At 39.4% G+C, this 26,434-nt stretch overlaps 2 protein-coding genes across 6 annotated transcripts; both read left to right on the top strand.

Moving 5' to 3' along the window:
• Positions 1-182: 182 nt before the first annotated feature.
• Positions 183-8,418, top strand: ASB15 (ankyrin repeat and SOCS box containing 15). Its single transcript, XM_027894736.1, is given in 8 exon segments — positions 183-206; positions 2,287-2,422; positions 2,815-2,970; positions 4,952-5,047; positions 5,050-5,197; positions 5,798-5,981; positions 6,348-6,498; positions 7,974-8,418. Coding segments are annotated over 8 exon segments (1,068 nt in total). The 3' UTR covers positions 8,147-8,418.
• LMOD2 (leiomodin 2) lies at positions 278-26,434 on the top strand. Of its 5 annotated transcripts, XM_027894729.1 has the most exons (7): positions 278-1,076; positions 14,743-14,921; positions 16,391-16,608; positions 19,548-19,808; positions 20,198-20,450; positions 24,356-25,687; positions 26,009-26,434. In XM_027894729.1, the coding sequence occupies exons 4-7, from the start codon at positions 19,666-19,668 to the stop codon at positions 26,033-26,035; spliced, it is 1,755 nt and encodes a 584-aa protein (XP_027750530.1). In that variant the 5' UTR covers positions 278-1,076; positions 14,743-14,921; positions 16,391-16,608; positions 19,548-19,665; the 3' UTR covers positions 26,036-26,434. The 5 variants fall into 5 exon arrangements, with proteins under 5 accessions (XP_027750530.1, XP_027750531.1, XP_027750533.1 ...); XM_027894730.1 differs by lacking the exon at positions 16,391-16,608; XM_027894732.1 differs by lacking the exons at positions 278-1,076; positions 14,743-14,921; positions 16,391-16,608 and adding an exon at positions 17,961-18,299.

Genomic DNA, 26,434 nt, shown 5'->3' with positions numbered 1-26,434 from the left:
ATATGATAGGCTGCAATATAATAATTGTCAGTCTCAGTTCTCCTAAGCACAGCAACTTCAGTAAAGCTTGCAGGGCATGAAGGTCCATCCATGTGAATCCAATCGGGTGGTCATGACTCACTGAAAAGATTCTTCAGAAATTTCATCAATGGCATAAAGTCTTCAAATATAGAACTTTCAAAATGAAAGGTGTGAAGAAGGGGAAGGTAACTTCTGTTTGCCGCAAAGCTGTTTCAGAGGAAATGAGATTATGAATTTTACAAATTTTTCCTTAATAAATTATCTTATTAATAATGTTATCTTATTCAATTTCATTGGGAACACCTCTTAGCTGCCAATGAAACGTTAATGAATTCTAAAATGTACTTTCCTTTTAGCTAATGGCAGGCTGAGGTTGTAGGTATGTTTATTGAGATATACTCCTAAACCTACTAGTCCATGAGAGATTTTATCTTTGCTGTCTAAAGGGTTTGTGAGTCTTCAGAACAGTGTGTATTTGTGGGTTAAATGACGAAAGCTTTAATGTACCATCACAATTAGAAAAGTGCTTATGAAAATGAGAGGATAAATACATACAAAAACCTTGACTGAGAATTCTCCTGCCCGTCAATAGAGCACATAGCCCACAAGAGATGAGGGAGAGTGGTGTGTCCGCATTGTGATGGCCAGTTCATCAGTCTAACTTACATGTTAAATCTTCTTTTGGACTGTTATGCTGCAGCCTTGATTACAGACATAATAGGAAGGAAAAGAGAACCTTTTAGGAAAGCATTGTCTCTTATGAACATCATCAATCTCTGTTCTTCTAAGCCCCAAAATAAAAACGTTTCTGTGACTATCACTTTATTCATGGACTCCTTTGTGTGTGTGTGTGTTCAGAGATGGCACTCAAGACCAAAGTTGTGTATTTTTTCCTTCAGAGAAAATGAGATTGAAGTGCACTTTTTTTTTTACTTTCCTTCAGATTTCCTTCCTTGCAGTTAAAAATCAGACCATTGTTCCAGTACATACTGAAAGAGGTGGGAAACTGTATTATGTGGGAATTTGAATCCAAGAGTTTCTGAGTCAATCTGACTGTAAGCCCTTACTAATTTAATTTTGGTTTGTAAGCTTTATCGTAATATACTAAGTAGTAAAGTATTTGGGGATGGGATTATAACATTGGCTATGGTACTTTGATTGACTTACTGCTTACGAGAGCAATGTAGAAATTAAAAAGAAAGCTGATTAATACATTCCCTTGAAAATAATTTTCAGAAAATGTCCTCCAAATAACTTTTCCAATGTTCCTTCTCTCTTTGCAGAATGACTAGAATGCACTATGATGATGATTCTGTGAAAAACATACAACAGGCGCTTAGTATAATTGTTCAATATTTGTGCAGCACTCTGATGATAAGTGTTCAGTGTGGTAGATACAGCACACGACTGCACAAACTGTGGGAGTTGTAGTTTAAAATTTAATAAAAAAAAATAAATTAACATCTAGTGTCCTCAGTCTGATTAAAGGACAAATATGTTAAGCCACTAAGATTGAATCAAACAGAGAAACCGTCAAAACTCAAAGCTCACCTGGAAAAACCTAGGTAGGTACAGCTAGACATACATTAACTTAAGGTTTTTTCCTTGAGTATCTTTTACCATAGATAAAACTACATTTTACACTTCAAAAACCTAGAAGGTTTTGTAAAGAGCAACATTCCTGACCTTCCAGTTAGTCAGAACTTGCTAGCAAGACAGTCAGTTGGTGTGATATCACTAGTAAAAAGCATAGAGAACATAAGCCACAGTTAAAGTTAGTGGTACGAGCAGACTGAATTTAAATTGATGACTATAGTTAAAAGGTTTGACATACTCTGTTACTAATCCACTGAGCGTTTCAATGACTCTCACACCTTGGAAATAATAGCTGACATGGCTTGACCATTACCCGGGCTTGTGTACCCAATACCCGTGAATGTCCATTAAACTGCATGACTGCAGAAGCAGTGCAGAGACTGCAAAGTTCTTTGTATTTTTTGATAGGCCATGCCTTGGCAGTATAGAGATAAAGCTATATTTGTGTTTGTGGTTTGTTTGGGATTTTTTTTACATATTGAGTATCATTAAAAGTGATAATTAATGAGACACAATGAGACCATTTTAATGTACCACGTAGTGAGGAAAATAGGAAAATGGTAACATTCGTGAAGCAAGGTAAAAACCCTGAAATAAAATAGTCCTTTTGCAAATATGAGCTTTTAGTATATTATTTTTTTTCTACTGCATTTTGTTTATCTGTTGGAGTTTTTAAGGTCAAGTGTTTGGGCTTCAAGAACACACCTGATCTGTGCTTTGGAGGAAACTGATCAAAGAGGATGATTTCCACTGCACAAGGCTGCAGCTTGGCCAATTCTGCAAATACTTGCAGCCGGTTTAGATGGCAAGTAAGGTAAAAATATCCCATAAGGTAAGGAGAATAGCAAAGAAACGTAGAGCAATAAGCACAACAACAGGCTAGAATTTTTTACTAAAAAAATTATGATCAAGTCCTCCAAGGAGCATCTTGCTTATGTTGTTTAAATGTTCAGTCAAATTTTCTGGTTTTGGAAAAGTTGCATCAAATTATATCAGCAAATAACTTGGACCATTTTTAACATTTTGTTCAGAAACCAACATAGCAAAAATTGCTATGTAATATTCAGTGTGTTTGGAAATACTAGCTAGGTTAACAGGTGCTTTTCATAGACTTAGTGTTTAAGGATTTCTCATTTATATGTGTGTTAACGGCCTTGAGCTTTAATTTTGTCTTTTTTTTTTTTTTTCACTTTCTTACTTTTTATGAAACAATGTTGGAATACAAAACATGCAATGGAGAAACAGCATTAACCTTGGCAGCAAAAGGTGGCTTTGTGGAAAATGTGTGAATGCTACTGGAAAACAGTATTTATCCCAATGCCACAAATTAAGGAGGAGAAAGTCCACTTACTGGTAATTGCCTCCTCTCTCTGGGTTTAAGCAATGTGAATGGCACTGCTTTCTCTCTGTTATGTACTCACCCCCGTCCTCCCCTTGGCTTGCATGGTTTAGATGCTGGTCATCTTTTTAGATAAACTAAATGCCCAGCACCTGGTGAAATGTCCCTGGTGTTCAGTTCAGCACTCATCATACTTCAGGTGATCACCAAGCTCATCTTAAACATGCTGCTTCTGTTTTAGGTGATTGCTGAACTGCTTCTAAGAATATGGGACCTACTTTTTGTTCAAGGTACTTTCTCTGTATCTTCAGATACTATAAGACCTTTACCAACCTGGACCTGTTTAAACATCTTAAGGTACAAGAACAGTACAAGAATAAGCCACTGTTTTAACTGGAATACACTTTTTTCTGTAGATCTGGTGGTCTGTGGAGATTTTTGTTTTATCAGATGATTTGTTCAGCAGTAGGCAGGTATTTTTAAAAACCTCTCATCTCATTTCCCTCACCTCTTGTGCTGAAAACAAGCTTCAAGTGCATTTCTAAGTAATACCACAATCTAAAATAAATGAGCTTTACTATTCATTAATAATTTAGCTTATTAACTTCCAGCTTCTGTTAAATGTCAAGTATCTTAATGCTTCTGAAGAGAATCAATCTGTGAAATTAATATGAGAAAAGGCAATATATAATACAATTATCAGTATTAATATATTCAGTTATCTGAATTTTTATTAACTCTCATCAGATGCTATTACCATATTACCATTTTGAGGCCCTGAGACATCTGTAAGGGGTTCTTCTGCAATACCCTGCTTTACATTGCTTCAGTTCTTTTCGATGATTGTAGATCTGTGAAACTTAAGCTGTTTTCAGCCATTGCTTTTAATGAATCCTGTGAAGAGTTAGCCAGTACTGATGAAAAAGGCCTTTCCCATTATAATGACAATTTAGTTTCCTAAGTATTTCTCTATACAAACTCCTGAAAGTGAGGTCTCTCAGCTATGTATTGTTTCTGTGATGCTTTTTATTTTTTATGTTTTTCTGTCACTTAGCACTGACAGTTGGATGTAGGTATTGTTGTGCATCATGCATTTCAATCTTAGTTTCAGTGAAACAGAGGATCAAGTGCTTAACACCACTTAATAGATGATGCTTATGATTTATTTACTCCTTTTAATTTTAAAACAGATTAGAGGAGTCTGTAGTAGAAAGGTAAATGCTGAAGAAGTATCTAGTGGGATGATCTGGGCTTTCAGGTACATTTGGTAATACTGTACTTCAAAGCAATTGCAGATGATTATGAAGACTGTTGACTCTTAAAAACCTTCTTATGCAATGGGACATTCACAAAAGTTAAATTTTCTAACCCTATGATGCTGATCTCCCTCAGCTGCTCCACCAGTCAGTGGAGATATCTTCTATTCCAAAGGTTAGTTTAAAAGTAAAATTAGACTCTTACTTAGCATCATCCTTTTATATGTAAATAATATGCAGGTGTACTTATCCATTAAAACCATGGAACCTCAAAACTATGGAACATGGCCTTTAAGTATGACAGATCTCAACTGTACTTTGGTTGAGAACAACCACTGTGTAGACACTAGGATTAGAGCTACCAGGTGAAAAAGAAAGTCAGAGGTGGAATTTTCTAGGGACACTGTAATGTTTGCAACAACTTTAGAAGTAAGGGCCATATTTTAATATTATGTTATTTTAATTGTTTTCCTTGTGACACACCTGCTTCTGTTTTCTCGAAGTATTGCTGCTTTTGCCTTCCATGCCCCAAAGTGACAGTTTTGAAATCGTGTTGGTGTACCTTGATTTCCCAAGCAGCTGACATTACTATTTATTTAACAAATATTGCATTCCCAGATTTCTAGGTCTGGGAAGTTTTTTAAATTCCTTATAATGGAACACATGGAAAAGCTTTTCTACATTTATTAGATGTCTTTAACTTTCAAGACAATACTTGAAAATGTAATTATATTTTTAGCTACAAGAAGGGGCTCTTTTGAAATGGTATCCACTCTGATTAAATACAACTGTACCATCTACCAACTGTGCATGAAACGTTGGTCAGCAATGCATGAAGATGCAAACAGAGATACAAAGACATTGTTAATCTTCTGAAGAATGGTGGAAATGTGAACATTAAGGGTGAATATTGAGTAACACCATTAGCTGTTGCTGATGAATATGGTCACTGTGAGTTGCTGGAGCATATTAAGCATAAAGGTATGTAGTCAGGAAAAGAGAAATACACCTCTGCACTGGCATACATCTTGCCTGGCTGCTCAGGTGTTTCAGGGTGATCATGGAAAAGAAAGAGGAGTCATAAATGAGGAGATTTGGGTTCTCAGAAGGAAAGGAAGCACAGATGAGCATTCCTGCTAGACTGGAGTGATTCTTATAAGTTTCCATAGTGCATGTGAGAAGGGTGGCTCAGTCAAGGAGAGACTATGCCCTTCTTGCCCTTCTATATTTCTCTTTATTCCCTTCCCTCCCTCCTTCCCTTCCTTCTTCCCACCTTGTATCTGTCCCTGCCTTCTGTCTTTCCTTCCATGAACAGAATTATATTGCTATTAATTAATTAAATGAATTATTTTTGAAATATGCCAGCTTGAATGTCCTCAGTTATAACACTTCAGGTCAAAGCAGACCACAGTCAGGTGAGCACTTGTGCTTATATCTGTACACCTCTTCTTTTGCCTTTGAGTTTTAAATTTGCCACAGGAAATATTTCTTGTTTTAGTAAAGGTTTAACTTAAATACATCTGAAAATGAAGACGAAGTACTGTGGCTTTGCCATATGATGATTTCCAAACCACTTTGGATGTAGGTTCTGTATCCTCCTTCAGTGTGGAGATGTCCAGGCCTTAACAGATGATTGTGCATCAGTACTGTTTAAAGTAGCTGGAGAAGGTAATCCAGACTGCATAGCCCTTCTTTTAGAATATGGAGGAAGTGGTAATGTGCATAATGAGGCCAGACTGCTTCCCATACATAAAGTGGCTTATAAGAGATTTAGGAAAGAAGATTGAAGAAATCATGAGGCAGGATTCTGGAATTTCTGTTTCTTTCCTAACTAATGGAGTAGATATGTTTCCAGCGAAATATCTCTATTGAACAAAACAGTGACAAAAATTGCAGCAATATTTTAATTTTTTTTTTTTTATTCAGGCCTGTTTGCATTAATTAAGGGTTCATAAAGGTTACAAATTGAAGAAAATGGCTTTTTAAGTAACATTCCTAGGCATCACTTTATGACTGTTGAAGGTCATTGCTAAAACTTTGTTTAAATTATCTTGTGTAATTGCTTTAAAATGTATTTTTTTGGCATTCTTCTGCACAGATTTTGAAATTATGACTTGATGTGTTGTCTCTTTCAGTTCTGTGAGTTTACTGTTGCTCCTTGATTGAAACATTTAGCAGGAAAAGTGGTTTGTGTTTTTATAGATTGCATGGATTATGTTCCTTCATGCACAAGAATTGAGTTTTTCCTAGAAACATAGGAAGAATGGACGGAATACATCAGATTGTGTAAATAACTTCCAGTTCATAATGTTGTGATTTATTATAGGAAACTTAAATTGCTTATGTCAGCTCACATTCATCCAAAGTGTTTTAGCAGTCCAAATACGTACTAGCTAAGAACCACGCTGTGCCTGTCATCCCTTCCTTACATTGAGATGATCTTTACCCATTACCACTGGTCATAAATTAGTTAATTGGACTGGAGTATGGCAAATGTACAGCTGGTGCAAATTATTCTCATAAGGAATTCAGGGACATGATTTAGTGGTGGACTTGTCAGTGTAATGTTAATGGTGGGACTTGATATTAGAGGTCTTTTCCAACCTAAATGATCCTGAGTCTAGGAATGTCACTGTTGTATGGGAAGCCTTTTTAGTTAAGCAGGGCCACTGAGTTACTTATCAAACTCCTTATTAAATGACATAACACTAGTCATTGCACAGCTATAGGGCACAATGGTTTTTTATTGAGAAATATTGCTCACACTTCCATCCTTCTTTTTGCTCTCTTGATCTCTCAAGTCTTTTAATCATTCAAGGATTATCATAAGGCATATTTTAGATCCCCTTATGTTCAGGGTGGTACATGGTGACAATGAGTGTGCAATCATAATGTGTAGCATAATTTCCTTACTTTGATTTACACAGTAGACAATCTAGAGTTGCCATTATTAATGCTGTAATTGACTATTTCTACTGAGCTTTAATATTGAATCTTCCACCATTGGTGGCACCAGAGATAGATTTCACCCACCTTAACTTAAAAAAATGTGTTGGGGAATGTACTAAATGTTCTCTTTGCACACATTGATTTCATTTGATGTTTTAAATAATTTTAACTAGAACTTGATTTAAGATCAGCTGGTAAAAAACATATTTAGGTTCAAAACTGGTACTCTGTATTTAATTTTTGCTTCAGTATTTTGCATTGGCGTGCAGAGGAACTTTTTTTTGTAAGTGTCACAGAGACATCCAAAGAATTTGGTAGTCTACACTGCTGCTGTTTCAAGTATGGTGCAAGGTTTTTTTACGTTCAGGAAGGCCAAGTTAAGTGAACCCTTTGACTGATATCAGTAGCAGAAGTATTTGTTTAGCATACTCAGCAGGCCCAAGCATGGTAAAGTCTGGTCCTGCTGCCTTATTGATACAGCAGAAATAGAAAGTGCCGTGGCTGTCCTCAACGTGCGAGTTTTAAAAGGTGCATGGAGGGAAAGGAGAGATTGTTTATCAGTGTGCATATATCCAAAAGGGAGACAATAATAGTGAGCAGATATCTAACAGAAGTTTGTTTAATATGGGTATTGTGTGTCACCACAATTCTGAAATTGAGTGGTATTTTATTCAGAAGTAACAAAATAATAATGCCTCAAGGTAATGGATTTTCATGTTAATTTTATTAAAGTGTGTTTTGAGATTGTGAACTGGCTTAAAATCATTGTCAATGGCATTGATTTTTCTACCATTTTTCTCTTACTTCTTTAGATAATCCTTTCTTTTTGAAACTTCTGTGTCATCTGAAAATATGTAAACTCATGGGGTTAAAGAGGCTCCAGAAACTGTCATCCATGAAGAAGTTTCCACTTCCACCAGTTCTCAAGAACTTAATTCTATATAAAAAATATTATCTGTATGGAAAAGGGATGTATTTAGAATAGTTTTTAAAAATAACTGTATACAGCCTGTAATTTGACTGCTTTCTAATTTTTTTTTTATGAACTGAAGAACTGTTTGATGTTTCATATACCTTCACAACATTCTGTTATTTGTTGTTAGTAGTTCTTCTATGGGAACAAATTTCTTTTCAAAATTAAATTGTTAAAACTCATGTTTTAACACAATATTGTGCTATCCAAATACAGGCTAAATCAGATTATGGATATTGTAATAATTATGTAGAACAGTACATTCTAAATGGGAATTCAGATGAATAAATTATAATTCATCATAATTAATATATTCAGATGAATAAAGAAGAATTTTCATTATAGACTTCCAAATGAAGATGAGAAATATGCTGCTCTCAGTTAGTGACATTAGTTTAATTGTAACAGAAAATAAATGTCTAATTTAGCTGAAAAAAAAATCACTAAATGCACATTTCTGTCATGTAACTACTCTGAAATATAGCACATTTTGTACTTTGAATATTATACTCCTATAAAAAATTCTTTAAACACTTCAAAGCTATTTTTGCCAACTGTTAGCTCCTGGGTACAGCTGCTATGTGTGCATGATTCAAGGCTTGGCAAAATTTGAGGGACTTTAAGTAGGCTCTTTTAAAGAAAGAGTAGATTGTGATGGGCAATCAAACCAGTAAATCAAGTAGCATATCCCCTTGGTTGAGAAATACTGTAATTTTAATAATGGTTCCTTCAGAGTTTTGGCAGATCACTTCTTTATTGACCACACTAAACAACACTCTCAGTGATGCTGAGGTACACTTCAAAGTATTCTTCTGCACATCTAGAAAAAAAAATCTAATAGAATAAATTTAAAGACTATTTAATTAAAAATTTATTGCAGTTACTCCCTTTATTCTACCATCCCTTCCATCTTGAGGAAAGAAAAAAGAATCCAAACCCTCTAAGTAAGAAAATATTACAATTGGTAGATGGGATTACATAGGGCATAGTCAGTTTGGCTAAACACAACATCATCAAGTGTTTTAGTTGGAAGGGACTTTAAAGATCATCTAATTCCAGCCACCCTACCATGGCCAGGGACTCCTTTCACTAGACCAGCTTTTTCAAAGCCCTGTCCAACCTGGCCTTGAACAGTTCTAGGGATGGGGCAGCCACAGTTTCTCTCGGCAACCTGTTACTTAAGAGATATGCTGGTTATCACACACATACACACATTCACACAACCCAAAGGTCAGCTACAGTATGCTTCTGCCCTGCTCCCTACACTGGCTCTCCCTGTTCTTCAGAACTTCTCCTTATTTGCTGGATGTCATTATCATATAAAACTTACTAACTTCTGAGTCAGAGATGTAAATTCCACTTCCAAAGGCAGCTATATCAGTCCTTTGTGCGTCCATCCCTCATCACAACAGATTTACTGGAGCAAATGCAAGGAGAGAAAATTACTGGTCTGGGACATATAGGAGGTTGAACAGAAATCTTAATTCCTCCTTGTGCTCTCAGAAGGGCTACTATTCAGATGGCTTTCCAAGACATATCCTCTGTTTTTTTGCCAGAAATTTTGACCAGGATGAAAAAGAATAACTTGGTCACTTGTAAAAAATTTCCAGGTATCTGGCATCTGGGCCTGGCCCCTGACAGAAGGATGCCCCGGGTGATTGGTGACTGCAGGCATGGCCTGAGCACAGAGAGCCCAGTGGACCCAACACAGCTGACTCCAAGTCAAGGATTCACTGGCCAATACATCCTGGACATACCAGGCTAAATGTGTGTGTGCTTCATAACCTGTAAACTGATATTTCTGTGTGGCAATTTCTAAACAGAAATATGGGCTTAATGATAGTTGTGGTAATTTAGATGAATGCAGTGACCACAATGCAAGAATCTGGGTAATCGTGTATTTGATACAGTGTACTGCAACCAGCAAAGGACACATGATCAAATAGGGCTTTAGACAGGAGATTTTAAACCCTTTCTGTGGCTAGAGCCAAATTCCACTAGTAATTTTAGTCCACGGGCAAAGGTTTATATTTAGGACTTTATATACTCCTCAGGTCCTAGTTACATTGCCTGCAGCATCAAAGCATTCAGATCTAGGACTGAACATTACCCCAAGTGTTTAAAATACCATGGACTAGTCTTTTGAATATCATTAGGTAAGGTAAAAAGACATGGTATTGTCGTGCTTATCTTTTTATCAGTACATCTGGGCCCTTTTTGTTGTTTTGAAATAGAAGGTGGCCTAATCCTGGTTTTAAGCTTTTCTGTCATTCACTGTTGAATCTGTTAATTTATTGAAGACTTCCCCCGGTCCTCCCTCCCTTCACCCCACATGCTAAAGGAAGTACAGCATTATGAGAAAGTGTTTTTCACGTTTTCAAGGTGTCTATGAATGGAGGTAGGAGAAGCAAGACTTATATTTTAAGTGGAATATGAGGTGAGAAAGTCAGGGAAAGGGAACTGTTTTTCCCAGGTCATGTTTATGGTACTGCTAGGAACTGAACACGGGTCTTTTGACTCCCATATTTTGCAGCCCCTGAATACTACTTTTATGTACTTGAGTATGTGGTGGTAGGAGCAAGAAATGTAACTGGACCAGAACTGGTGATTGTGCAAAAAGAGGCAAAGGCATCAGCCCCAGCTGGAAAAATAAATCGGTAGGGAAAAAAACCTTTTTATTTTCCCTGCTTAGACTGTGATTGAACCCTTGCAACACTGGAATTTAATTTTCTCTGCTATTCGGGTGTGTCTCACAGGGTGTTCCACAGCAACCCAATTCCATGGCATGCCCCCCCCACTCCCCCCACCCGCTGCAGGGTAATGTTGTCTAGAAGTAATTAAATGCTCTGGCATCGATTCAGGCATGCTTAGGGGCAGGGACTCCTAACGATTTGAGGACAATGTTTGAAATCAGAGGTATCATTTGGTCTCTGTTTCTCATAGAATCTGACACAAGCAGCTGCAGCAGAACGGATGAGCTCTCCAAGGAGCCAGACATTCAACAGTGGTTACATCAGCCTTTGCAGCACCCACGGGATGGACTTTGTAGCTGTGCATGTTTTCACAGCTCAGGGAAGGAAGGACCAAACCACAGCCATGAGTCCTGTATACGACCAGCTATTCACTGTAGGGGTCACAGTGTCTTGTGAGTTATTCATAAAACTCTGTGCAGTGGCTACCATCAAATTTTGGCAGCTGCATGGCAGAGCCTGGTCTGGGTACCAAGGTGATGAGGCTCGTGGTGAAGGAGTGGGCAGCAGTTTTACTGTTTCACTGCAGCAGTCTGTGTTCTGGCACAGGCTCTTAGTGCCTGAGGTGCAGTTTCTCAGACTACTGCCATTAGTACAAAAGTCACACATGGAAGAACAGAGTCACAAAGTCACAAGCTCTTTTGCATCTGCCGTGAGGTAGGCAAAGGGATTTTTTTCTGATCCTTACTTGAGGCATAAAAAAAAAGCACCTTCTAAAATATCCAGCTGTTTGGCTCTGGTTTGCAAGGAGAAACATGACATAAATTCATGGTAATTTATCTCTGTAGAATAGGTCTTACTTTTCTTTCACTCCCAAGGGCTGGAGCACAAGTCTTATGAGGAGCAGCTGAGCGAGCTGGGGTTGTTTAGCCCAGATGAAAGAAAGCTCAGGGGAGGTGTCCTTAGTGCTCTCTACAGCTGCCTAAAAGGAGTTGTAGCAAAGTGGGGATTGGCCTCTTCTCCCAGGTAACAAGTGACAGGGCAAGAGGAAATGGCCTCAAGTTGTGCTGCCAGAGGTCTAGACTGGATATGATGAAAAAATTTTCATGGAAGGCATTGTAAAGCATTGGGACAGGCTGCCCAGGGAAGTGGTGGAGTTACCATCCCTGGAAGTGTTTAGAAAACATGTGGATATGGCACATGAGGACACGGTTTAATGGTGAACATGATAGTGGTGCTGGGTTAATGGATTGGACTTGATGATCTTAAAGGTCTTTTCCAACCTTAACAAGTCTATGATTCTGTGATTTAATATGCACCTAATCAACAGCTTCTTGCCCTCACCTCAGTGTCTTCTGTGTAACCAGCTTTGCCCGCCTGGTGTACTCTGCCATTGCCATGATCTGCCTGCTAAATCAATCCTTTTAAAGACTTCCCCCTACTTTTTTATTTCACGTGAGCCTTAGGACTGATAGACCTCTGCTCAGGAAAATTGTATCAAGAAAAGTAGTTTCAAACAAAGTGATTTACAGCATTAACATTCCTATTGTGCTTTCCCCCCACACCCCCGACCTTTCTAGGGGAAGTTTTTTGTTTCGGCTTGTAGTAATTAAAAATGGCACCTTACCACTCAAGGTGTCTGTCCTTCAGCGTCCACTTCTGTGCCCTATAGATAAAGATCTTAGCTCAAAAATACACCATCTGTTTCTAAATGCGTTGAACAACTTCAAAGAAATCCAACCCTACCCTTTACCAGGATAAATTCTGCATCTGAAAGAAGTGCATGGAAGAATGCACCAAATTGCTGTATAAATATTTAAAGATATATATTGCAATGGGAATAATTTTCTATCCCTTAAGTGTCACTCACACCAGCAAAAGAGGTACTTGGATCAGGAGAAATATTCCTCAAGGAACTTGTGTTCTGTGGTTCTGAAAAGCTATAAAAATATATTTATGAATGTTTGGTAATCATAAGACTGATATAACAGTGTACCTCTGGTGACATATAAAACATGTTTACATTTAATTTTAAAAATTAAAATTTCTAGTAGAAATCTCTGCATTTGATTGGGCAAAACCATTGCCTTTTGCCCACATATTCTGTGTATAGTAGATATAGTGCCCAGAATTCCCATTTTCATTAGTATAGACTTAAAAAAAAAAAAATAGAAAAAGGCATAATTAAAGACAGTAGAGAATTTACTGTTAGTACTGCTGCTTGTATTTAGTTTCCTATAAAGTAAATCACTTGTTTATATCACTGGCATCTCCTTTTAAAAGAAAATCTTCATAAACACATACACAAGGAAATGCTAAATATTGAGGTAAACACCTGTCTTGATCTCTGTGTATAAACAAACAGCGATTTTTTTAATCTAAGTGACAAACCATAGGTTTGGCTAAGTTACATGGGAGAACTGTCTGGGAGTAAGGCATGAACAAAGGATGAAATCCATGTGCTTTTATAATCACTTATAGTTTAATAATTGCCTGACCTGCACGTGCAAATTACAGTGTATTTGCAAATACCACCACAAATAATAAAGTGGTTACACTGGCAGATTTTACCTAGTTCATTATGCTTTTTTTTTTTGAAATAATAGGCTAACTGCAGATGCCAAAACAGCATCCCACTGCACTTGCACTTCCAAAACTCACATTTTTTGTGCACAGAGCAGTTTCTCTACTACTTTCTTTGCAACACAGTGGCCTCTACTTCCTGTCTGAACCCCTTGAGCAATATCACGATGTAATTCCAAACAGCTGCTGTGATCACCCTATGTCTGTACATCAGTAGCAAGTGAAATGATTTCTATATATAGATTGTAAATCTGTTGGCAACGTTTGTAAAGCACACTGAGATTCTTCCTGAGGAATAAGAGCAGCTATATGAAAGCAAGAGCATTAAGACCATTACTGTGTACAAAGCAGTTTATCTTTTTGGTGTGGCAGAAATGAGGAAGTGGCCAGTCTGCAGAGATGTGGAGAAGCACTTGCTTTGGGCAAAACCCTGGCAGGAATACTTTGTGCTGTCAAAGACACGCAGGTTCATCTCATGCTGTTATTACAGAACATGACATTGTACTGACACAAGATGATTAAAAAGTATTGGCTGTGTAGGAAGGAAAGAAAACTGGGAATGGGAATGACATCTATTCAATAAGATTTATTTTTCCCCCTTGCCTTCCAAATTTAAATGTGATTCAGGTACACAAAAGGAGCAATAAATCCCGAGTCTGCTGCACCTTTGGCACCCAGCTGCGTGACTCTTTGTATAATAAAATAAACCTTCAGGATCCATGCACAAAGGGTGCCTCTGCAATGTGAGCAGTGAGTTGTCCTTCTTTTAATTAAAGGTTGAGGAAATTTTTAGTCCAGAAATGTGCTTGCTTTCACCTAGAGTAATTTTCCCCTCCAGTGCTTCCCTGCAGGCAGGTCGACCTCAACTCCACTTCCAAGATGCACCCTTACTCTCTTCTCACTCAGCAGCACTAACAGAGCCCATTCATTTCTTCACTTGCTATGATTTTTCTGTCTTGATGAGTAAGGTAACCCCAACACCCCCGTCAGCAAAATACATCAGATTAGAGGTTGCCCCATGGCTTGTTGGTGTATAGTGTATATTTATGCCCCCAGCAACTGTTGAGAAAGCTGTTTTCAAAACTAATCTGAGCAATAGGGCAGCCCACATGCACATGTTTTTGAGTGAAAGCTGATCACTGTTTGTGATGATCTGAGTTGTTAAACTGCAATCTAGACCTAGAATCTGCCCTCCCAGTAGCCTGGGGGGTGTTGTAGGGGATCTGTGACAAAAATCCATATTTGAACTAGGATGCTGAATCTGATTTCCAAGCAAGGACTGATTTTGAATCAGGGTCATCTTTACACTTACCCCACTTTCTGTTTCCCCATCAGGGATGAAGAGAAAGATCTTTTTCTTCTGTGTGACTCCATGTTTACGGCATCACCAGGAGAGATGGACTGGACAACAGAATCATCTGGCATGGAGAAAAGCAGCTGAAAAATTGTTCCTTCAAATGCCTTCAGTGCATGCTTCATTCCATTTGCTCTGCTGATACCACTGTTAAATGGAGGTGATGACACATCCTTTTCAGGCACAGTACTGTGTGCACGATTTTGACAAGTTATGTGAGTCTCCCAGGGGAAAGAGAAGCAGCTTGTCCCATCAGTCTACCTCGCAGTCGTGTGTACTGGACAGGCTGCCTGACCCTGTGTATCTACAGGATGGTTTGAATGATGCATTCAACCTGGGCGTATACAAGCAGCATACAAAAATTGAGACAGAGATAAATAGATAGATGGAAATTGCTATAGGTGAGAGGGGGAAGGCAGGCAGTGAGGAACACAGTGGCAGGACAGAGGGGACATGCAAGGAGGGGAAGGAAGGACAGGCTAGCAAACAGGCTGTGGAAGTGGGTGAGAACAGTGGGGGCTGTTCAGGAAGGCCAGGCAGGGGGGACCTGCAGGGCCAGTTACAGAGAAGGCAGTGTAGCAGCTCAAGGCACCAGAGGGGGAGGTGGGAGAGCTTGGGGGCTGCTGCCTCATGTTCTGCGTGAGTGGACAGCAGGAGTGAAGGAGCTGTTATGTGCAGTGAGGGGTGCAAATGCTGCAGGGGGAGGTGGGGGCAAGCAGCAGTACAGAAGGACAGCAGGAGAGATGGGGAAAGCCCAGCTGTGCTGTGGTGCATTGTTTTTAATGTGCTCTATGGCAATTGGACCTGTTCCTGCAGTGTGGGACTGAGCTTAGTATGAGCCAATGTATCTGTCTGACAGGCTGTCCTCAGGAGCCATGACTGAAATAGCTACTGTCCCATGCCTGAGGACAAGATCTCTTTTTGCTTGCCTGTAGTTTTCCCTGCACTCATCCAAATGGAAATAAACATTAAACTATGGGCTTTGTAATGCAGGGGAGCAAGCACCACCTGCCACGGGTTGCTCATGTCCTTTCAGCAATTGTGACAGTGTGCCCCAAGTGTGGAAATGTGAGAAGCAGAACAAAGTCCTCCTGGCTGCTGCTTGAAATAGTTAATTGCTTGGAAAGGCAAAAAGGACACTTAGAAGGGTTTCCTCTTTTAAAACCAAGAAAATAGGCTACCCAAGTTAGGGAAGATTGTCTGCAATCTAGCTGCTGCTGAGTAGGCTCTATTCCACTCAAAGCCAGGAACCTGGGTGCCAAGATATACAATGACAGAGTGAATCCTGCTCCTATAAAATGGGCACTTCCAGTTCTCATTTTCACTCATTAGCTCAGGTCCTACAGGGAACAAACCTTTTAATAATTCCATTGATTGAGTGATGAGTTTTCGCGGCCTATTGGTGTTTACTTCCTGCATACAGGATTTCAACAGGGCATTAGGGAAGAGAGGTTGGATCTTCTGTTAGAGGGTGGTAGAGCATGTCATCAAGTCATGGAATCATAGAATAATTTAGGTTGGAAAAGACCTCTTAGGTCATCAAGTCCAAATGTTAACCTAACACTGCCAAGATCACATCTAAACCACGTCCCTAAGTGCCATATCTTCATGTCTTTTAAATACCTCCAGGGATGCTGACTCAACCAATTCCCTGGGCTGCCTGTCTTAATACTTGACAACCTCTTCCATGAAGAAAGGTTTCATAATATCCAGTTGGAGGATTCATCCTAAACAGTGATCAATGAAGTCAGTGTAAACCTGCCCTCCTGTACTAGATATGGTTCACACTCTGCTCTCCTGCCTTCTGTGATGGAAGGAAGTCCACAGTGCCACCTCACTAGCACAAGGTCTCTTCCTATACTGTTTATGATGGTGTTCTCGAGAGCACAGCCTGGGACACATAACAGGATGCTCAGACAGCTATTTTTTTGCCTTTTTTTTACAGAGAACATTACAGAAATCTGAACATATATAGCTCCTGAGAAAGGATACTGTGAAATGGGAACCAAATGTTTCAGGCAAGAATGCTAATAACAGGAAAACACAATCACTGCTGTCTTTGCTGCAAGAGTTCCTTTTGGAAGTTGGAACCTGTGATCTGAAGTGTTGCTGTGGTGGGAAGCTTCAGCTATAGCTAATGGGCCACAGGAACTGAGCCCTGACCAGTTGCTATGCTTACATAATGCCAAATACTGCCAGAAAGGGAATCCTAAACTCCAAATTAGTGAATACTTTCAGTCTTAAGGTGTCTGTACCTCTATTCTTCTTCCTCACAAAGGTAGTAACACCTTCATGTCCCCTGAAATGACCACTAGATAATTAAAGACATTGATAGTCTTATTATGCTGAAGAACAGGGAAAAAACAAAATGCTGAATAGCTTTTAATTTGTACGATCTCTCCCATGCACTGAAAGAGTAAAGGTTCTAGGTACTCATGGGTCTAGGATAAAGGTATATGATGACAGAACTATGGAATTAGTGTTCAGTGCTCGTCAGCAGGAAAGAACAAATACTATTCCTGCATTTTCTGATCTGTGAGTACTTAGTCTTAGCATCTTTTTTGTGTGTGTAATTGGCCATGTGCTACAGTCTTGTTACTTTTATTAAAATTGTCCTGGAGAGGGATTATGGGTTTTCACCCTTAGCTATTCCCTTGTAAAGAATGAGTACTAAATTACCATGAGTGATGTATAAGATCAAGAAAGGACACAAACCACTCATAACCTCACCTAACTGTGCCAGTTTCCCCCGACTTCAGGGTAGATGTACAAGAAAATACCTCATCCATGTTAAGTAACATCTTTACATTATATCATGGCTAAAATGGACATCACTAACATTTTATGTGTAGAAAAACAGCACCACTAGTGTTGATTCCTTGCCTCAGCAAGGAGTAGCATTGAAAGTAATATGCATGCTGTTAAATCTTCATTTGGAATATTATTTTAGAAGGGAGTAATGCATGTTGCTTTTTCAACTTCCTTTGAGTTTGGAAAATTTGATTTGTACATAGCAAACTTCACATAGACAATTCAGGTATCTGTATGTTTTTACTTTCTATTTTAGCCCAGGAAAATTTGGAGACTTACAAATTCTGTTGTCTCTGAGAAAGCAGAAAAAGCAGGAAGCTCAGAATTTGTTGTGAAACAGTGTATTTGAATAAATTTCATTTTTAACATCATCTTTTTGCCTTTAATATTGTACATGTCAGTGTTGTACATATCAACATTGAACTAATAAAATATAGTGTATTTCTAAAAGCATTTCAGTTTCAATCAGGATTTTCCCACAGAAACTCTGTTCAGCGCAAATTTCCTAACCAACTCCATCACAAGAAGTGTGTACAACAAAATGTTGTCTGCAAAAACACACCCCAGAAAGATAATTTTGTTGTGCTGCTTCTCTGGCTAACTCCAATGATAACAATGTGAACCTTTGTCCTAGATATACAGAAGAAATAAAAACGCTTGGAGTGCTGTTATATACAACATCACCTCTATCCAGAGACACTGGTGATGCAACACTAAAATTAAAAAGGTACTTGCTATTTTTTCCTGCCTGTTCATGTTTTACAGAATTTGGCCCAGGCTTCATTCTGTAGATGCAGCTGAAACAGTGAGCAGAACTTCTACTGACCCACTGACTTGTATATACACAGTTGGTGCATCACTGTGTCTTATACTGTCAAGGTCATGCTCTTAGCTCAGTAAGCCAAGCCTCTTCCTCCTTTTTATTTAATCCAAAGATTTGGTCAATATAAATGAACTGCAGATATTTATTTTATTTTAAGATGTACGATATTCCTCAGTCTGCTTTATTAATGTATTTTGTGTGTCAGAGAAGACCAAGCTTATGAGCTTCCATCCCAATTCTTGAGCAAGATAACTGCATGACAATAATATAAACAGATGATCAAAGTAAAAATATAATTTCTTTATCAAATCTTTATGAAAACCAAGCTCATTCTCCTTTCTCCATTGTCAGTAAAGCAATGTGCACAATGATAAAGCTAAGTTAGCAGTTTGGCTAAACACCATACATCAGTTCAGGCGTCCAATCCATACTAATCAAAAAAATATTAAGTTGGACAAGAACAGTACTTCAATTATTTTCACATTTCCATTAAATAGTAGTTTGACTGTCTAGAATGCACTAGGTTGATATATGTTGTTATAGATGTGTTCCTACTTCTCTGCATCAAAACCAACCTTCCCTCTGTCCTTCTCTCTTCCCTCTCTCTCTCTCTCTCTCACAACACAGGTTTGCAGATATTGCTGTCCTTCACATTTCAGAAAACTTTTCTAGTTCACCATCATTCACTAATAATAGAGAAAAATAAGAAACAATGCAAAGTTTAACCTTTTTTTTTCTGTAGTTTCTTACAGAGGAACATACCTGTCCATAAAACTAGTATCATAATAATGTATCATCTCTTAACAGAAATGCTGTGATATGTGATAGGCATGCAGAATAAAGAAATGAAGGGCACTCTCCAGCTGGACACCAGTCAGTGGCAGCAAGTAATAGCCATTAATAGAATAACCACTAGAGGCCTTCAGTTGCTTGGACTGTCAGAAATGATGAAGGCAGAGCCCTGCTGCCCACCCAGAGCTTGTTCTCCCTAAAGTTTTGGGGGATTCTACTCATTCTTCCCAGCAGAGTGTAATTCTCTGCATGAAAAAAAAATCTCTCGGGAACTCCAAATGGACAAGCCAAGCTGATTCCCCCTCTGATCATCCTAGAAAAAATAAGGGAATTAATAAATATTTCAGTGATTTGTTATAGGCATAATGTGACATTATGAGAACAGTGCTCCCCACAGGTGCTGGCAGGCTGACCTCCTCCCCTCAGCTGCCTTTCCACCGATCCCAACCGCTTGCAAACACCTTGGCGAGATAACAGCATGGTTCCACTAGAAAACCGTGAAAGCAAGAGGAAGTCCGCTGAACAATGGCAAGGGTGTTTTATTTCCAGCCCCTGTGACAGCTCAGGATTAAATAGATTTTCATTGTTCTTTCCCTCCCACAATTTGGACACAACATTGGTGTAAGTGCGCCCGGAGTTTTATTTGCTGCTGCCCCCCCGTCTGCGAGATTGGTATTCTCCCACTGGCTGCCTGCTCTAAATATGGCCATGGCCAGTGTGTCAATAATCCCCCTCTTTAAGGGACCTGCAAACACTAGTGTTGGGACATTCTTGCTGTTCAGATGTCTAGCTGACGTCTGATGCTTAAAACAGAGCATGCTTTCATCCCTTCGTGCATTGTCGTAAGCCCCTGATGATTACTCTTAAAAGGGTGCCTCTGCTATGCAGGGAAACAGTTGCTGACCACACGAGACACAGCTTGCTCGCTTGCTTCAGCCTTCTTGAATGCCTGGTCACTTCAGCTTTGTACCAGCCTGACCAAGCAGGACCATGTCTACCTTTGGCTACAGAAGAGAGCTCAGTAAATATGAAGACATTGATGAAGATGAGCTCCTCGCTTCTCTCACTGAAGAGGAGCTGAAGGAGCTGGAGCGGGAGCTGGAGGACATAGAGCCTGACCGTAACCTTCCAGTGGGGCAACGGCAGAAAAGCCTGACGGAGAAAACACCGACAGGGACTTTCAGCAGGGAAGCGCTGATGGCCTATTGGGAGAGGGAGACCAAAAAACTCTTAGAAAAAGAGAGACTGGGTGCATGTGACAAGGTAAGATGCCAAGGCATTTGCTATTTCCTATAAATATTTGGGGTTATTCTTCACTGGCATGATCTCACCGACTGATTTAATTTCCTTTCAGTCTCTTGTAGCATTTTTAAGAACATTGTTAGCCAGGCTTCTGTGCCTGCTAGAGCTCTGTGTGTTAGCTTGGAGAGCTTTTGCTCTTGCAGGAGATACCTTAAATGCTCTGTTCAAAACAGAAGAAAGTGCCATAGAAACTATCATTAGTGATTAAAATAGGAAAAAAATTAAAGAGCATGTTAAAAATTATTGATAGATAGCAATATGGGCTTTTGGAAAGCATTTGATTTTTTAAAAAAACTACGGAAAGTGCTTTTTACTTTTCTTAAAAAACAATTAGTACTGGCTGCTCAGAAGCACGTCAGGAAGATAATTTTGAATACATTGTTATGTCAGAAGTTTAGTAAGCAGACACCAGGCTTTGTGCTCACTGGAAGGAAGCTGCGTTGCAGTCAGCAGCTTGTGTTGCTTTGTCCCTAATGAGGAGCCTTGGCACAGCTTGGGAGTCTTCTGGCAACTGTTGTCAGAGGGTTACATTACTTAAAAAGTGGCCTGGGGTAGAGTGATCAGCTGAACCATTTAACTGTATTCCCAAAAAAACAGCCAATAGTGTTTGTTAGGCAACTCATCCCTCAAAATAAAAAAGTTAATAATAAAAGCCAGTCCCTGAACTTGAAAGGAACATTACAGCTGGGCAGGAGTGAAGGGCTCAGTCTTGGCAAGCAATGAGCACTCTGTCTCAGCTGATGTCCCTGTTGGCACCCCTCGATCCTTGCTAGAAGTACTTGTGAGACTGAACTCGGTCAAAAAGCAACTTCTGTTTTCACAATGGCTCCATTTGGGGACATGGGAATTTTTAAGTGCTGCTTCATACCAAGCTCTGACTGTTTATAGGGACATGTTTTCTTATGTTTAAATAGAAAATAATGCAACAAAGGAAAAGTAAGCAAAACAGGACTGAGAACCTCTAACAGCCTTGATTCAGAAATTTGGTTCATTTGCAAAGAAATAATTGCAATCTATACATTAGCTAAAATATCCTTCTAGAGAAATGTCAGATGGATTAAAATACCCTGCAATATCCAGGATGTTTTTACATATGTATTCTCCTGCTTGTGAATGATGGTATAATGTCTTTGCAGGCAAGTGCACAGACCAGTAGCTGTCATCAGACCATTAGTATCAGCTTGCAGTCGTTGACTTCACTCCCTGTTTGTCAAGTCCTAGGGAGGCAATGGCAAGATTAATGTTTATTTCCAGCTGAGCCTGGAACTCGAAACCTGGGCAGTTCCAAAAAACCTTCTGAACAGGTCTAGTTCTGTGTCTTATATAACGGCAGGATCTTTCTTTCCCCCCCCCTCCCCCCCCCATGTTTATACAGCATTAATGATGGGTTATGGCTAAACTTTAAAGTGCTGGCAAAAGCGTCTATACTTTTTGATCTAAGAAGAAACTTCCTAAATGCATCCTTAAATAAGAAAATGTTGACATGCTAAAACAGAGGGCACAAAGGTTCTCTTCACTGAAGGCAGTAAAAAAGCTCCTCAAAAGCCATTTTCTTCTTGCTTTCAACTGTCTGGAAGTTAGACACCTTTATCTAAGATGGTTATTTGTGCTCCTTCTATAGTTAGTGGTGAGAGATCAGCTGCTCCAGAAGGCAAACAAGCTGCAGATAGCCTTTTAGGGGGAATAACTTGTCCTCCAGAGATATTTACTTCTGCATTGACTACCTTAGTCCTAAATTTTCATGAAATTACTGCTACAATGTAAGGTGAAGCCCTGCCGGCTGCCTCCAGCAGTCCTGTACTGCAGTGCTGCCACAGTAATAGAATACATCTCTATGGATCTGCAAAGAGAAGAGTAATCGATTTTAAAATTATTGTGCGGATTGCTGTGACACCAGGCAATGTATATGACAGGAAACTAAATTCCCTCTCTGGCCCCAGAAATGCCTGTCAAAAAAAGCCCAAAAACCCAAACCCAAGTATTTTTTTTATTAATGCAGCGACATCAAACATATTAGCAGTGCATTTAGGGGCACCACCTTCTGCTCATCTGCAGCTGTGTTGAAGACTGTAGTATATATTCATAGAGAGAGAAAAGCAAAGCCATGAAGATAGATTCCTGGATACCTGGTGTTTTCAGATTTTAAAATTCTACACATATATAGAAACTACAGATATAAATCTTAATCCCAATAATAAACCTATAGGTATATTAGGTATAGGTATAGAACAGTATCTCTCAATCTCTCCGCATAGGGGCCTTCCTGGACATGATCCACAGGAGAAGCAATGGGGCTGGATCCTGCAAGACCTCTATGTGCAGGTCCATGTGATGGGACTCTGCAAGCCCCCCAGGTGCTGAATGATCAGGAACATCAGGCGGGAACAGCTCAATGTCCTGTTTCATTACGAGTCACCGTTCTGCAAACATTACAATTAGCATCTGTTTTGCATGTGTCCCAACACAGAACTCTGCTTAAGATTGTGAAACAGTACAGTACAATCTGTCACTACTGTTATTTTAACCTTTCCCTGTGTTTTCAGAGCTAGATAGTTAAGCAAACCTAAAACTACACAGGTTGTCTAAAAATAGGCTGTCCTGATAGTTTTTTCCAGAAACACAATTGCTGTGTCTCTGCAGAGTTTATTTACTTTGGAAAATACCCTCTAGTATTTTACAAAGACTAAAAAAAACCCACTGAACCTCGTGAATGTTGCTGACATAATGCATACAGAGCAATTATATTTCATCCAAAATTTTATGAACATTTACAGTAGTAAATAAAAAGGCATAAGCCATGGCTTGTCTAGTAGGCAAAATATGATGTGGGAGATCTTTTGGGGCAAAAGGTTGGTTGTAGACTGTGACACATAGATCAGTCATGGCCCACAGATCCCTGCAGCACTACTGGAGTCTTCCAGGTAGAGACTGAAGCTTTCCTGGGGAAAAGACTTTCTCCTGCTCCAGTGCAGAGAATTCTCTTTTGCCACCATAACTGCTAAGGGCACCAGGCAGAGCTTTAAGATGCAGTTCCAAATTTGCCTTCCTGGTACCCACCAAACACACTAAAATAACCTTATGTTTCAGAAAAAGAATCTATTTACTCTTTAGACAATGAATTATAATGATTATGGCAGCTGACCTGCAACAGCTGCCAGTGAGAACAGACTGAGCTCTTGGTAAACATGAAGAAATTTGGGGGTTCTGAATATGTTACCTTGCATTCCATGTTTCCTGTGGAAATGCATCTGAATCCTTTCTTCATGAATAGTTTCTAAGTCCATGCAGTGTATCCAGAGTACTTTTTACATGACTCCTGTAATTCTGTATTGTGTTGCATGTTGGTATACATGCTTGCACATGCAGACACTATTTCTATATTAAATCATGGCAATCTTTAACATTTTTAGATGTACTAACATATGCAAGGGAGCTTGAGCATTGACACAGATGTCTAATCCTCATGAAATGAAGAAGCTTGTTGCTCATGTTCATTCTGAAATTGTTGTCTTGTGTTACTGCTGGCAAGGGTACAAATTATATCCCCTTGCAGACATGCCAACACAGAAAACATGAAGTATGTCCGTGTTGTAATATCTTGTATCAAGTTTTCTCCTGGCAGAATCACTGACGTTGGTAAAATGATTGCAATTTATGCTAAACATTTTCTACTGAATTTGAAAGAAGTAATGTTAAAAAGGTGTTAGGTGCTGCAGCATTTTCTATTCTCCTAACAGAAATCTCTGTGGATTTATTTTTAGGTTTCGGTATTAATATATAGTTTCAATATAGTTGTTTTTATGCTAAAAGTCAGTAGCTATGTTATTTCAATCATGTTTAACACCCACACCTACATTCCTGTTCAGGATTCTGAGCAAGAAGAAGATAATTCAGAAGAGCTGCAAGAAGAATGTTTCACAGAAAGCAATAGCGAAGTGTCTGAGGAGGCATATACTGAAGAGGATGATGAAGAAGAAGAGGAGAAGGAAGATGAAGATGAGAGTGATGATGAGAATGAGGAAGAGCAAAATGCTGCAGGTGGCGAAAGACCTGAGAATGGCAGGAATTCTGACCACATCAGACGCAAAAAGTGTAATGGCTCAAAGGACAGTGAAAACTTACTTAATGGCCATGATGGAAAAGACAATGATAGTCAGAGCTTAAAAAGCAGTGCCATTCACCCTTGTGGAAATCCAACAGTTATTGAGGATGCTTTGGAAAAAGTTAGGAGCAATGACCCTGACACCACAGAGGTCAACCTGAACAACATCGAAAACATCACTTCACAGATGCTTATACAGTTTTCCCAAGCCCTGAGGGACAACACAGTGGTTAAGTCATTCAGCTTGGCTAACACCCATGCTGACGACAACGTGGCAATAGCTATTGCTGGTATGTTAAAGGTAAATCAGCATATAACTAGTCTGAATATCGAGTCAAATTTTATCACAGGCAAAGGCGTGCTGGCCATCATGAGAGCTCTGCAGAATAACAAGGTTCTAACAGAACTGCGGTTCCACAATCAAAGGCACATCATGGGCAGCCAGGTGGAAATGGACATAGTTAAGCTGCTGAAAGAGAACACCACTCTGGTCAAGCTGGGGTACCACTTTGACCTTGCTGGCCCAAGAATGAGCATGACAAGTATCCTGACAAGAAATATGGATAAACAAAGGCAAAAGCGTATGCAGGAGCAGCGGCAACAAGAGTCAGGCTGTGATGGAGCCATCAATCCAAAGGCCAGAGTCTTGCAGAAGGGGACACCTCGGTCCTCACCTTATGTGTCACCTAGGAGCTCCCCATGGTCTTCTCCAAAGCTCCCTAAGAAAGCACCTCCAGTGAAAAGTCAACCTTCAGCTCCTGCACCTCCCCCTCCCCCACCACCCCCACCCCCACCTCCTCCTCCCCCAGTTATTCCAGAGAAGAAGGCACCAACCAGGAATATAGCTGAAGTCATCAAACAGCAAGAAAGTGCAAAAAAAGACTTACATAATGGACAGAAAAAGAAAAAAGGCAAAAAAAGCAGAAAACATGAGAACAACATATTGAAAGAAATTAAAGATTCTCTAAAATCAGTCTCAGACAGAAAATCAGAGGAAGGTTCACGACCCTCCACCCGTCCATCCACCCCACAAAGGTCTCTCCATGACAACCTTATGGAAGCGATCCGGGCAAGCAGCCTAAAGCAATTAAGGCGGGTAAGTAAGAGATCCTATTTCAGTAACTGATTGTGGCCCAAAAATAGCACAGGCTCAGTTAATTTTAGCACATATATTTAATAAATGAAAATTCTTAGAAATGTGAGCATAATAAAGTAATTGGGAGGAGGCTTCCCCCTGATTAGGCTTTTCTCAGCACACTGATTTCTCTCCAACTGTGGAAGTGGGGTACTTTCCCAGGTTCTCTCTTGGGAGATGGTGGATAGCACAGGGCTCTTGGGAGCGTATGTCTGGTAGGAATGTTGCCATCCAGCTTGTACAGCAAATGTAGTGAACACCCTTCCCACCCCTGTTTCATAGGTGGAGGTACCAGAAGCCCTTCGGTGAAAGCCTGGATGACAGAAGAAGCAGAACCCTGCGGTGACTGAGGGGAGGTTTCTTGTCCTTTCATTGGTGGTAACACAGACTGTCTAGCAAGCTGCTTCCGAAGTACTCTCTTAGGTTCAAGCCATTTCCCTTTTATTTCAAAGAAATAAACCCACTAAAAACAAAATAATGCTTTAAGGATCCATTTGCCTTGTAATCTGTAAATATGGAAATAATTTTCTTTTTTATTTAACAAGATTTCTATTGAGAAATTGCTGCTTATTTAGATATTCTTGTCAATATCTGATTGCACATCACTTGGCAAGTTCTTCACACTGAGATGTAATAGTTTAACAGCCTGTGGTTTCTTCTGGTTTTTCCATGAATTTACAATAAATGTGGTTTGAAGCTTTCAAGCAG

Source organism: Empidonax traillii, unplaced genomic scaffold (assembly GCF_003031625.1).
Source record: "Empidonax traillii isolate 1590-97213 ecotype Southwest subspecies unplaced genomic scaffold, ASM303162v1 scaffold441:size580623, whole genome shotgun sequence".
Taxonomy (NCBI): domain Eukaryota; kingdom Metazoa; phylum Chordata; class Aves; order Passeriformes; family Tyrannidae; genus Empidonax; species Empidonax traillii.
Note: the sequence above shows the minus strand (reverse complement) of the source record. Positions and strands in the feature narration are given on the sequence as shown.

Coding starts and splice junctions, on each gene's coding strand:
- LMOD2 (XM_027894730.1), top strand. CDS start 19,666: ATGGTTCCACTAGAAAACCGTGAAAGCAAGAGGAAGTCCGCTGAACAA. Junction 20,451..24,355: donor GACTGGGTGCATGTGACAAG/GTAAGATGCCAA, acceptor ATTCCTGTTCAG/GATTCTGAGCAAGAAGAAGA. Junction 25,688..26,008: donor GCCTAAAGCAATTAAGGCGG/GTAAGTAAGAGA, acceptor CCTGTTTCATAG/GTGGAGGTACCAGAAGCCCT.